The sequence below is a fragment of the Centroberyx affinis genome, unplaced genomic scaffold, assembly GCF_046629955.1.
Source record: "Centroberyx affinis isolate AG114_WGS23_722 - 3 ecotype Tasmania unplaced genomic scaffold, CSIRO-AGI_Caff_v1 ptg001577l_1, whole genome shotgun sequence".
NCBI classification, from domain to species: Eukaryota; Metazoa; Chordata; class Actinopteri; order Beryciformes; family Berycidae; genus Centroberyx; species Centroberyx affinis.
Window position 1 is genome coordinate 284,252 of NW_027280027.1, and position 14,727 is coordinate 298,978.

At 41.3% G+C, this 14,727-nt stretch overlaps 1 protein-coding gene across 1 annotated transcript; it reads left to right on the forward strand.

Moving 5' to 3' along the window:
• The first annotated feature begins 10,016 nt into the window (after positions 1–10,016).
• On the forward strand, positions 10,017–11,747 carry hoxa11a (homeobox A11a). The gene is made up of 2 exons (XM_071527818.1): positions 10,017–10,674; positions 11,515–11,747. Exons 1-2 carry the CDS (start codon positions 10,017–10,019, stop codon positions 11,745–11,747), a joined length of 891 nt encoding a protein of 296 aa, XP_071383919.1.
• The last annotated feature ends 2,980 nt before the right edge of the window (positions 11,748–14,727 follow it).

The window sequence follows — 14,727 nt, forward strand, 5'->3', positions numbered from 1 at the left end:
TATATGTATATATATATATATTTATTTAATATTTACTTTTATTCTTTTTTATTAGGCTATTTTATGGAACAAGGGTGAAAAAAAACGAATCGGCCAGCTTGAGGCCTACTCCTTACTGAACCGATATCTACATTTAATGGGCTATTTTTAAATGACACAGCAGGTTGACTATTAGTCTACTTTGTACTATAAGCAATCAGCTGCTCTGTGTGTTCATCACGGTTAATTATTGTGTTGGATTGCAAAATTAAAAATGCCGATATCCAATTCCTTTGATTATAGCTCTCAAAATTCAGTAGGCGTTCGCGCGAATAGCGTGTTTCCATTATAACAATTAAGAAGCAAAGTATGAACTGCCGAAAATGAGACTTAGTCCTGTCATGATTTAGAAAACAGCTTTGGCCTTAATTCATGTTCAGTTCACCCTGTTCATGAAGAATTCAAAAACATTTTTTTTTTTTTTTTTTTTTTTTTGCCGCAAAGGTTTTTTTTAAAATATACATTTAAAGAAATTATGGAGAACGAATGCTTTATTATTATGATGTGAGCTGTAGTTTCAGTTAACGTTTTGAGTTAGGTGAATTGATCCACCCCTCGCTGGCAGCCCTGTGGTGTTCTATGAGCCCTATAATGAAACGCAATTTGGCTTTAATACCAGCAACACAAAATAATTGACATCCACGCTGTGCACGCTGTTCCAAGTATCTCACATTGTTCGCAATCATTAACAAGACGATGGCACACTATGAATATTTGCTTTTAAATCAGAGAGATATTCATGGGAGTGATTAAGTATAGTAAGTGTAACTTAATTGCGCTTGCAGCCAAAAGCCCATGAGCCCAGCATGTTTGGCTTTGACGCATTTATGAATATGATTTAGCTTTGCTGGCATTACGTGCAGTCAAACAGGCATGGAATCAAATCCTTCCTTGTTTGGCACCTCTAGCTGTTTCCCACCAGTTATGCTGTATTTTGTGTTATAAGTAATATCTCACTTTATGCCCCACCTTTATGTATTCGTCTTCTCCAACTGGTAGAGGCATTACGCATGGCTATATAGGCCTACTGTCATAGGCTATACACCCAGTTTGTTTTTATTTTCTGCAGTAGGAAAGTTAGCCTACTTATGCCTACTACTTGCTCGTCATAAGATAAAAATAAAAAAATCATTAGCTACGATTGCTTAACCGCTTAATCTCGACTCCAATAGACTATTCCTATAGTTTCACATCGTTTCATTTCTACACAACCTAACCCAGAACCCGTGAGTGCTAATCCTATAACACTACCCACTGATTTTAGATTTTCTCTTGTTACTGACGGCCCACAAAAGATCATTTTACATTATGTCAAGTGTTATGCACCGAGGCTACTGGATGTCTGTCCTGTAGACAACGGATTCTGCTATAGTGTGTTACAATAGTTCTATATAGTAGTATTATTGTTATTATTACTCGTCTTGTTGTTGTTAGACTTAGAATTAATATTTCATTATTAATCGTATATATTTTAGCCATATTTTCTTTAATGGACTTTCTTGATATTGGGAAGGCTGTCTTGCCCTGATAGTTGTTTTTACATTTTCAGCATGGTAAACAGCAGTTTTAAATAATATACACAAAAGGAATTATAAGTAACTCATAGTATATTTAGCCTAGTTATATAAAGCCTCAGTTTCTTAGTTTGGCAAAGAGGGCAAATATTCCAATGAACAAGCCCGTTGCTATTCAAGAGAATGTAGGCTTAAGTCACGACTGCAGGAGGGATTTTGAAATGGCTGTAACTAGTTTTGAATGTGTCAGGATATCACACACTGGGTCTCAACATGCACATGGCGGACTGGCTGATTCAGGCCACGCACAAGAGAAATCTGAGACACTACGTACACGGGCACGGAATGCAACGTTACCACGTTCTTTAACGCAGCCACGGCGGGGCGCGCACGTGTTGCACAATGAGATCTGAGATTGGAGAAAAGCGAGACCGCCGACTGGATGGTACTTCCTGTAATTGCCAAAACAGACTGAACAGAGCGCACGCTTATTGGCTTGGAGCGAGCAGACCCGCAGCTCATTGGCTGAGAGAGAGCAGAGCAGCGTCTCATTGGCTTGCTGAGGACCAAAACAAGGCTGCAACACCCGCCCCCAGTCTGTGTTTCAGACAACCGTGACGCACACGGTCCACGGCTCACAGCAGAATGCTCCGCCCATCCCGCATCCTCTTCACAGAGATGAACCCTCTTTGATGGGACTGGCCATTTAGTCTGCTAGAAAAACACAGTAGGCTGGACTGGATTCCATTGTGTCTATTCGCCTCTCTGCAGCGGCAGATTGAGCTTTGCTGCCACCTTAAGGCAAAATAGTGAATGACAGTTCATTTTAATGCTCCATAAAAGATTCAATTTAGTTCTTGCTTTCTGCAAAAAGATATAGCCACAGCTCCGTGCATTATTCACTGTCTTGCTGGTTCGAACCTAATGGCAAATATGCAAGTGAAGTGAGAAGTACATGATTATCTGTAAATCTTTTTTGCTGCGCTACCAAATCACTCTGGCATTTTAAAGGTTGTGCCATTTCACCATCCCATTCCATTTCATACCTGCAATGAAAATGGCCGCATTTAATGAAACCACCAGAAAAGATCATAGCATAATTATAGTTTTTGTTTGTTTTCATCAAATGAATTGAACATTTCTTTACATCCTCACACCAGCTGTTGCCTTCAATATAGGCAAGTCCCATACAACCGGACCCGATCTTTTTTATCTAGCCCATTTGAAGAAACTTAATATTATTGAATATGCACAGATGTATTATCTATTTTCCAGCTCTATAAGTAGTTGTAACAGGCTGTAGCCAATAAGCAGCACGGTATATCTTCTGCCAGTCTGACAGACGTGGATGAATACAGACAGGGCCAATACCATGCTCTTTACATTGACCTTCGCTGTCTCTCTGCGTAATGGAGGCGAGGCCTGCAACCTTCAGTCACACAGCAATATAACAATAGCTTTGGCCAAGCCTGAAAGCACGGAGTTGGAAGATAATCTCGTAATACACCAGAAAAACCCCAGCAGACACAAGCTGATCCAAGACCGTGACAGCGGTCAAATAGAAGCACTTGACCGAGATTATGTGAAAGCCTCCTCCATGTCGGTGTCGGCGCCTTATTCTTTAACTGATGGTGTTTTTCTTTCTTGGCACCTCTTCAGGTCACTTACTTTGGTCTCAAATAATCAATGTTAGCTTATTTACTGTACTTATTTACGGTGGGGGTATGGACTGATGGGCATTTTTGCTAGAAATACAGGTCGATTCATTTTGCCTCATGAATAACACCGTGGTGGTTTTGCTCGCAATGCTTATTTGTCTAACTAGTTATATAATGCACATTTTACAAAATTAAAACAATTTAAAGTCACTAAATACTTAAAGTCAATAATACAATAAAAAATGCCTTATCCTATAGAAAACTTAACCGAGTGCTTATATCGCCCACCTTCAGAGCAAAAGTTTCATTCCTTATCCAAAATGGCTGAAGGAAATATGAAAATGGGCCCTCCGATTATTCCAGAAAGGGTTAGTAAAATTGGTGTGGCACTACGTCATTCTTAAGGCAAAATAAGAATGGTTGAAAAAAAAAAACATAGGTAAATTAGGCTGTGAAAAAGCGACAAAAGCTATTTTGGAAATGTGGATCTCACAGAAAAGGTTTGCTTCAGAGGCTTCACATTCGTGTCCAGTCCGGAGAATACCCTGATGTTTGAATTTTGGCTCAGTTTTTGCACGCAATAGCAAATGGTCACAATTTCATAATGTTCTAGGTCTATTGTAGACTAGATCTTCTTAAAGCTAAAAAAAATCACTGTATTTTATGATTTGGTAGAATAACATTCTAACATTCTCTATTGCGGTGATTTGGTGCAATTGCCTTCCTATGTGGATATGTATCTGGTAGAATTAGGTTTAGGTTGTGAATTGGCAGAAACTCCACTTTCGTATCCAGTCATTATTTGCGTTTGCATCCAAAATGTGAAACAGCAGTTCATAGCAAATGCGTCGATTTCTTCTTTAGATTAAAGGCAGGAGACACTATCCGTTTCGACGACATGGTTGAATACAGTGGCAATCACTATTCATTATTTTTTCCACTTCAAACACAACATATCACCCCAATATTTCTTATCACATTTTCACATACCCATTATCTGTGGAGGCGTACATGGTGTAAACAGTTGAATTGTTAAAGTCTAATTGACCCCCTTTACGCCTAGGATTAGCATGTGTCCTGGGTATAGAATTAGGTTTGGATAGAGAAAAAACGCATCAATTCCATGTGTAAATGTGATATCAGTCATCATCAGTCGGTCATCATCAGTCGGAATATATATGAAGTCAACATCAGTCGGAATATATCTGGCCTATGAAATACATACTGACAGAGACTAGTGCGGTTACTATGGTCATTAACCTTGCCTATATTTGCACTTCTCATGAACTGATGGAACTGATGGGTAGAACTGATGGGTAGAATTAAAAATAAATAAATAAGTAAATAGCCTGCATAAAAGCTGATTCAGGAGTGGGAAAGTGTTATGTCAAATCCATGTCATTTTTTCCTATTGAAATAGACTGCAAACATAATTCAATGTTTGCAGTCTATTTCTATTTTCGAATTCCTCTGCAATTCAGCAGAGGAATTCGTTTTCCAAATGTCACCATTGACGTTGAGACGATGGGTTTGTGATTGCATTGATTGTTTTAAATATTCCGTTTTCAGTAGTTAGAGATGATCAGAATTATGCTAAAATGCAGTAGAGAAGTTAAAAACCAATGAAAGGTATATATGTTTTTAAATCCGCACTTTCGGCTACCGTCGCCTATTATCTAGACTCGTCGAGAAAACGCCGAGTCTAGATAATATGAAGTCCATACTCAGTTTGCTTCATCCGACGCTTTTTCTTTATTAAAGGTATTTGGAATAGGACATACTTTGGACATACAGACATGCTTTGAGGACTGGGGTGCAAGGGGAAAAGGGATTCCTAATTCTCTGACTGTGCTTTCAGGCCCACCACGTTTATAGGCTAATCCTCCAACTCAGCAACACAATGCACAAGAAGACACTGGCTTTTCTGTCCCAGTTCTCTGTATACTGTGGGTTATAATAGATAGAATGTAGGTCTACTGTTGAAAAAGATGAATAAAATACAGTTCCATGACGATTTTTTTTTTTTTTTTTTGGAAAGTTATTTTCCATGTTGAAGTCCAGCGGGATTTATTTCCTATATTTCTACAAAGACCTGTTCATCCTTTTGTCCAATCACATTAGTCCTAACGCCTTGTTCGTCAATGTGACTCTATAGATTAATCCAGTATTTTGACTTTATCCATCGGTTGGTCTGAGGTGCTCCCGTTGACCGTGGAGTTGGTCTGTCTTCCTGGCCTCTGTGTGGTCCGCCTCTGGCCCCTCAGTCGTCGCCATCGCTGTCGGCCCACATTTCTGTCACCTGTGGATAAATCAACAGTTGTCCGCTGATTTAAACAGGTTCAGCCTATTGATGTATCCCTGTATGTTAATTTGTACCCAACTATGTGCGGGCACTGATTGTTTCATGTTTCAGTCGGGCAGTTTGATAATCCCCATCATAGGCTCGTATTGCCGTAGCCAGCAACTTGATAACGGCCTAAGACCAGATACAATTCAAGTTCAATTGCACTTTTTTTTTTTCAAAAGTGGACAAGAAATAACACCAATGAACATATGGAGCTCGTTTTCACGGATTGGCGGTTGAAAGTTATGCATTTATTAATAACCAGCTCTGCGTAGTGTATGGTTTGTTTTGGTTGTGCCTCCACTAGCCTACATGCGCATTACAAGCCACCACTTGAAGGTGAAATTGCCTTTAATTTCTATGTGGCCTTTTCATGCGTGTATAATAACACATTTTGCATCCGTCTCATTTCTGTAGATGTACATCTACTTCGGCCTACGCGGTTTTGTTCAGTAAGATACTTTAATGACAGTGTTTTCATTTTGAGATTATACATTCAGGATAGCCAATAGATGTCTTGGGGCGGAGGTGTGGTGGCCCTTTTTCTCTACCATAAAATGGAGAAAAAGGAGCATGTACTAAAGCTCGGGCCTTTTCACTTTACTTGAAGATCTAAACTACAGGAGGTTTCTTTGCAAGACACTGAATGCGGCTATTTACTTTATAGCCGATACCTGACATGGCGTTTAACTGTATTTTTAGAACCTCCCCACACTTAATTGTTGTCTAACAACGTTTTATGGCGGACGGATTGGGCTATCTGTATGTCGCTTTCATTTCCTGAGAAAAACATTGTGCTTTCATCACTCCGGTAGGGCTACTCTTAATTTGAAATAAAATGTCTTGTGTTGATATACAAAAAAGGGTTAGGGTTAGGGTTAGGGTTAGCTTTAATTAGCATTTATCTTAATTAAATAAAAAAAAATAGTTCTCAGTTTGTGTGTGTGTGTGTGTGTGTGTGTGTGTGTGTGTGTGTGTGTGTATGTGTGTTAAGCCATGTAGGCCTATGATAGCAGCGAGATAATTAAAGGACTTAAGACAACAAAGCAGTGTTCGTAAGCAAAACTTGCTGTTCATTTCCGTGTCAAAACTCTTTCACATTCAGTCACGCCTCTTTTAGGCTATTAACAACCATCGGGTTATCTCCTAGTATGTTTACATTTTTCAAAATCTGATCATGTTAAGTGAATGTTGTCCTTGCGTAAAATGCAGAGGGAGTGTTTATATGGCTATACCCAGTAATCTAAGGGATCTTGGTCATAACAACTCTCCAGTGTAACATCGTGAGAGTGCTGCTAGTATCACTGTGGTTTACTATGTTGAGGTGAAATTCAAAGCTACTTAACTAATCCTACATCTCTCATACACACACAGTTGCTGAGAAGGTGAAGTTCATTTGACTTTGCCCGTGCGTTCAGCTTCAGGCGCACATTATCGATTGTAATCTAAAGCCACCCTCTTTTTCTTTTTTTTCCCTTTGGCTCACTATATTGCATGCATGGGGCAGCGTAATTGCAAAGGCAATCAGAGGAACTTCATCCGGGGCACAGTAGGCCCTCAGATGGTGTTTGTTCTCAGTGAAGGGCCTCTCCCTCCCCCGAACTTGAAGTCGACCGCACAGACAAAGCTTTGGCTTTGAATGGTTTTACGCAGCGCCCTAGTCTCAGTGCTGATCACCAAAATCGCACAACAAGGATGGTCACAGGATCACCAGAAGGTCTACCTTTAATACAAAACTGATTTGACATTAAACACTGAATCTTTAATGCTTGCCCCGAGTTTTTAGCTAATGACTTAAATTATTTTTGGCCAAATTACCAATGTTTTCGTAGCAAAGTGAACTGTTATATAGACATATTAAGTATAAGTACAAATCTTACCTTACTTATGTTTCTATGTCGCTGGAAAGCCTCGGCTGCTGACTTTGAGTCCGTGTAGGTGGCGACTTCCTATCACGCCTGGCCAGTTTTGTGGTGTCTGTCTGGCCGGGGAGAAAAAAAGGCGCAGCAGAATACTATAGCAGCTATAAAAACGCAGGTCTGTGCTGAACTGGCTTTGGTTTTTCCTGGGCATCCTGTGCTCAATTACAGCTTAAAAGCTTCAGCACAAGTCGTAGAATTTGTCTGGATTGACTGAGAGGCGGAGCGTGTGGTCGCAAAGACACTAGAGTTGTTTGTGCTCCTACAATTTATCCAAATAAAATGGCCTATCAGCGGGACGATGGATGACACAGCTTGCATGGTTGTTGCTGTTTTGATACAGTCACAGGGGGTTTAGTTGGTACTTGTAGCTTCTTAGTAAATGTGATATTTTAAGGTTGTGTTACACATGTGCCATCAGGCCTTATATCCCCATGTGTACATCGGGCGGTCTGGCCAGGCCAGTCCCGGCGGTCCTAATCCGTGCTCAGGTCTCTCATTCACAGCACATTAGAGTCAGGTTGCAGCCTCTTCAAAACAACCTCCATGGTGGCCTCAGTGCAGAGAACCGGGAAATATACAGTGTGACATGTTTATCAATTCAAAAGACATCCGTTGATTTGAAAAGATATTTCTAAGAAAGGAAGAAGGAGAGTCGTCCTTCCAATGTTATCCTTCATTTATTTTGCTTCTCTGGAAATCCAAATGTGATCCTATACTCTACGGTTAGCTGCATATGCCTACTAATGACAACATTGTCATTAGTACACATTTATATATTAGATATATACATACATTTAGGATTTTAAATTAGATCCCTGAAGAAATTGTTGCTGGAGTATTTTGAGCATTAACTGTGAGATGGAGCCTACTGCTGCAGCCATTTTAAAATTCTGCGCAGTATTGCCCTTTTTTGAAATGATGTTCTGCCTTTTGATTTTTTTGTGTGTATCATATGTTGAGCTGATTTACACAAATGTACGTATATATATGCATCATGGGAATAAGCCGAATTTTAAAAATAGGGAAGTGGATGGAAAATCGTAATAGATCAAAACATAAAAGTGTCCAGCGAACACCAGCATTTTTGGAATATGTCTTACTAATTGGTGCATATTTAAATAAATATTTTTACCAAAACTTAAAGAAATAACCGTGTGTAAAACTGGAACGGGCTTGAGTGGTGCAGGCCAACTTTTGGGGCGTTTAGAAAAGGGTCCATTAAATGTGAGCGTAAAGCAAAACAGACAAGCCAGTAAGACAAATATCATCATTTAAGAAAAGAAGACGTTTATTATTTTAAACACCCAATAACATTTTACCAGTGAAGTAGACCTAGACTGTTTATTAAATGTACTCACTTCCACAATCAATTCATGCGTATTTTATCAATCTGTTTACCTGCCTCCGGGCCTTTCTTGCAAGCATCGATCTGGTTTCTTCTGTCGTGTCGCTGACAACAAAATAGGACAATTTTGCTATTTAAAAATGTTTTGAAAATGTTTTATTTTTTAGATACTGTTGTTTATTTTAGAGGCACCTAGCCTAGAAAACGTTTGGCCCGTGGAGAGTCTGTTCACCCTGAATTTTGAAATTTGTCTCTTTGGTCATTGTTTTCTGAAATTGTCTGTATCTAGATGTTGTTTTCTGAAATGCTCTGTGTTTAGTCATCGTTTCTAAAATCGCCTTTGTTTGGTCATTGTTTGACCGATTCCGACACATGACTGAAGCCAGGTCGAAACATTACCCGTTACTTTGAACATGACCCTGATAACCAAATGTCCAAGTGAGCCAAATGCTATGTTGTAAACCACCAACTAATGATTACTAAACATTGCTAAAAGCAGACTTCAAAGATTGGCTGGTTGTCCTTTTCCTCCTATACAGGCGTACACACAGTAAGACTGGTTTAGTTAATGTTATTGTCCGGTAGGGACAAGTCATTTAGCAGAATCTGTTTAGACTGCCTGTATTCTGAATCGTGAAACACCATGAAATTTGATAAAGCCTAAAATACGCACAGACTCGTCTCCAGAACCAGATTGAATGTCGAAACGCACATAGCATCTGCGAAATTGATATTGATATTGGGCTAAACCTTCGATTGCAATCCGTCATGTGACTCCCTTTTAACAACCAGCATCCAATTATAGCTTTTTTCTTCCTCTGACTTCGCTGCATGTTAAGGAATTCATTTTAGACCGACATGGCGATAAACCACCAATGTCAAGCTTTAGGACATACAGCAGTCATGTCTCTTACTCACACTCTCTCTCTCTCTCTCTTTCCTACACACACACACACACACACACACACACACACACACACAAGCTGAAAATCTGTCAATTTCTGCCGCGGGTCACGTGACCTCCTCCTCCGTGGAGTGGATGGAGATGGCTCTCCACGTCAGCTTACGTCTCCAAATTTCTGCCTAGCGAACCTGCTTCAAAGAGGCAAGAGCCACGGCGCTTCAGAGCCATGTTCAGGGCGGCTATAGAGGAACCAATCCCCCACATAGAGTTATAGTAGAGGGTGAACTACGATGATGGATTTTGACGAGAGGGTCCCCGTCGGATCGAACATGTATTTGCCCAGTTGCACTTATTACGTCTCGGCGGGGGCTGACTTCTCCGGTCTGCCCTCGTTTTTGTCCCAGACCCCGTCCACCCGCCCCATGACATACTCCTACTCCTCTAACCTGCCGCAGGTCCAGCCCGTCAGAGAGGTGACGTTCAGGGACTATGCCGCCATTGACGCGTCCAGTAAATGGCCGCACCGGGGGAACTTGCCCCAGTGCTACCCCACCGCGGAGGACATGGTGCACCGGGACTGTCTGTCCGCGCAGACGGCCGTCGTGGGGGACATGTTCGGCAAAAACAGCCCCGCCGCCGCCGCCGCAGCCTACCACCACCACCACCACACGGGCGCCGGCTCCGCTGCCTCCAATTTCTACGGGAACGTGGGCAGAAACGGCGTGCTGCCCCAAGCCTTCGACCAGTTTTTCGAGACGGCGTACGGCAACGCGTCGGAGAGCTCCTCGGCAAATGACTACTCAGGGGACAAAACGGCGACCAAGCAGCCGAGCTCTGCGCCGGAGGAGGCACCGTCGTGCCGGGACACCGAGGGGAAGGAGCCCCGGGATGAGACAAGCAGCCCGGAGTCATCTTCCGGCAACAATGAGGAGAAATCCAGCAGCAGCAGTACGTATTAAAGTCAGCGCCTTGGTTATGAGAGAAAGTTTGCAATCTAGCGCGCTGCTGTTAAAATTTTTATATGCTGTTTTATAAGCATATAAGGTTTATAGAGGGCCTGTAGATCCCCCCCCCCCCAACAAAACTTTGTTATAAACTGCAGGATCACGTGTTTGGAATTGAAATTGGCCGTGAAAGACATCAGGCCAGTGATTTTTCTATAACACTCCCTGAAGTTTTCAAAAAGCACCCAGTTATTAATGTGAATTCATAGTGGAACTGTACGGTCCGACATTAATTCCGCGTATCATAAATGTGCTTGTTTCACGGTTTCTTAGCGTTAAAAGAGCACTTGCATGTAATGAGCGTGGTGCCTCTGGTTTAAGGTTTAGCACATATGAGCTCTTGTGTTAAAGCTATTATGGACTGTGCATGTGTTCCGCCCTTGTACATTTTCCCTTGAAAATGTCTTATAAAACCCACATTTTCATATAACGTATGAAATACAACGTGTTCTCCCATACACCGTAGCCAGTAGCTGGTGGCATTTGAATGTGAGCTTGTTGTTTTTCCTTGCTGGAAAAGGTCAATGCCCAAGTGTATTGTCTAACAGGCAATCCAGCAGCGACTGGTTTGGTTGTCTTTCCAAGTGTAATATTATGTGACTACAAATGACACTTGAAATGTAGAAATGGGAAATAGGTTATTGATGCGTTATGTAGACGAATTTCGTCCATGCGTGATCTTGATAACATTGAAGGCGTATAAATCTTTTTGTAACATAGTCATGGGTAATTTGAGCTGTTTATATTTTCTGTGACCGGTATACTCTCCTTTTTTCCCCTCCAGATGGACAGAGGACCCGTAAGAAAAGGTGCCCTTATTCCAAATATCAGATCAGAGAACTTGAAAGAGAATTCTTTTTCAGTGTGTACATTAACAAGGAGAAACGCCTGCAACTCTCTCGGATGCTCAACCTCACCGACCGACAAGTGAAGATTTGGTTTCAGAACCGTCGCATGAAGGAGAAGAAATTGAACAGAGACAGATTACAATATTATACGTCTAATCCTCTGCTTTAGGGGTCAAAATACAACCATCACAGCTCTAGTCCTCTGCTGTGGGACTGACTGCGTTTACAGACTGGCTCACTAGCTGTGACTTTCCAGTGTACATTGTGTACCACAATGGCCGCGACAGCAGCAACAACTCTGCTCAATGGTTAATTTCAAGTTCGAGGACAACAGTATCCCGTGATCTGAATCATTTAAAGAGTGAGCATGAATTAAGACAGTCCAATGACTTTAATTTCGCTCTTCTGACTTTGTTTGAAAATGTATAACGGATTTTGCCCTCACTAAGACCTTGTGCTCGTGAAGGCCTATATGTTAATATTATTGTGACTCACAGACGCCTTTATTTCTTTTCACGCGGGCAAAATTTGCAGTCTCTAATTGACTGTCCCAGTGTATTTTGTAATCAAAAGGTTTATTCTACTTTTTTCTGTTTTTAAATCAGAAAAGTGGTAACGTGATGGATTTATGATGGCGAATATGTGACTTTAATAATTAAGACTATAAGAACTTTGGTGTGACCAAATAATGAGTCTGAGCGGATGAGAATGTAATGTGTTTCTGTTTTGTGTGCCTATTTATTTTGTAGCCACTCGTTTACTATCTCATTTAATGCCACGGCTAACCAAGTGAAGTCCATCCATATAGGCAGGCTATTTGGGATTCCGTGTTCAGTTTGGGCTGACCTCAAAATCGAGCTATTGCCGTCTTTCCTATACATAATGAGGGCTGACTATGTATTTATATTTTGCGTACCTTTCAATACCCAAATCCACGTTGTAGTTTTGATTTTTGAAGACTATTGATACCAATCAGTCGAGTATTGATAATGCAGGCCAAACCAGAGATAAGCTTGTCCACTGGTTCCCTGTGGAGTTGCACTGAGGTACAGGCCTAACACAATCACACAGGTATATGCAGTGGGCCTTCTCAGTCTGTCGATATATTGATCCACATGACAGAATATTTTTTCATGACTCAGTGATCCTTTGGTACTTTCTTGCAGTCTAAACAAGATAAAGGCTACATTTTCAAATGTACTGTCAGGGCAAGGCTGGTCAGGGTCATCGCATTGAATCAATTGCTTGGTATGCCCAAACTATTCTGTAATATACTATATTTCCAAATTAAAAAAATGAAAGGATTATTGAAAAAAATAATATTTGTGCCTGGTTATTGTTTTGTACTCCTAGACGCATTCCTTTTATAAAGTGTAAGTCTGTAAGCCGGTTGGTGAATGAAAATACGCACATGCCCAACATTTTACGCACGCAGAATCAACACAAGAAATTCACGTTTACAGCAGAATTAGTACAATTATGTGCTTGGGTATAGAGCAAACACTTGAAAACATTGTAGTGCAGCAGACCTTTGGGCTCATGAACAAATTAGGAAGCGTCTAACCTACGAGGTGCACGCACTCACTACATTATGGAAATGAAACGTGTTTATATGTTGATTTTAATTGTGTAAAATAATAAAGGCAAACATATTCTTAAAGTAGGCTTAAATACCTAAATTGGTAATTGTTATTATTGACTCAGTGTGTGTTTTGATGCCGCGTTTTCTCATTATTTTCAATCATGGCACACAGTGCGTCCGGTGAAACGTACGTTATTTTACAAAACTTGCATTGAACGTGAAAGTCTTTGAACTTCTCTGTATATATTTTTTTCTATATAACATTCACTGTCTCCAAAAATTCGAAATTTCACGATATGCACTTCTTTGATTTTCCATTTGTTTGAATCTGTGTGTGTGAGTGTATGCGTGTGTATGTGCGTAACATTCACTGATTGGGTTTGGAAACACTGTTCCAGCAGCATTCTCCTTTAGCGAGGATCGCCATATTTGCTGTTGTTATCATTGTGTTTATGGGAGCTAGCCGCAGCGCATTGGCGTTCATATATGACAGTCAAAAGGGCCATAAACGCGGGGAGAGAGGCTGAAGTTTATGGTTGCCTCTCTCTGCCATAGTCCGGCCTTGCCTTGCGCATCCTTTACTGCGCGCTGGAATTCCGTCCCTAATTACGGGACATCCTCCCCGTTGCCGCAGCAACGCGACCATAAAAGCTGTCTGAGAGTCTGGAGCATTTGTACAATTGGAGTGCAGTGCAATAAACCGTCTGAGACCCAAGGTTATTAACTGTGTTACCAAGGAGGCGAGAGCGACGACAGGGAGAGGACGGATAGGAAAAGCCTCTGCATGTTGGCCGCCTCGACTTCATTTGAGAGGTTTTTCCCCCTTGCGCGGTTTATCCACCTCGAATCAGGGCAGTGGCAACGGCTGGACTCGGGACTAGTCTTTCCTTTACCACCGGGCGGCGCTATTGGGACCAATGTCATGGCCGTGGATCTTTTCGTCTCCAAGCTCACCTCGAAATGCATGCAGGTAAAAGTTGTTGTCAACATAGCCGGTAGCCCGCATAGTTTACTCTATAAGAATAAACAATTGTGTTGTTTCGGCCCTTGGACACATCTCGTATATGCAGAGCGTGCTTGTCTCTGATAGGAGCTGTGGTGTGTTTTGTTTCTTCATTTCTTTCTGGTGCTTACTGGGCCGTGCGGTAGAGAAAGTCTTCCTGGGGGCCCTAATAAGGCAACACATCTGTGCCAAGCCTTCATGCTGCATGTGCTATTCATTTTGCTGAGCTTGGGTTTTTTATGGTTGAGGTATAGCATGGTCGTCTTGTACCTGGCGAAATCTGCAACCCCGTCCAGCCTAACCACGACTGCTATGGCTTTGCATAACTCTGCCCTAATTATTTAAGATGGAACTAGTTATTAAAGATGCAACTAGTTAATGTCCAGCTTAACGATAGATCAGTAAGCAGTAGATGTTGGATACAAAATTAATGATTTTTTTTCTGATGGTCTACATGCTAATGCAGCTCATCTTAAATCACAGCAACCGTTCATGCAGTAGTAGGGCCTATGCGCATTCATGAGCGTCGTCATCTTGTATTTTATTCTTCTTCAAGGAATCCAC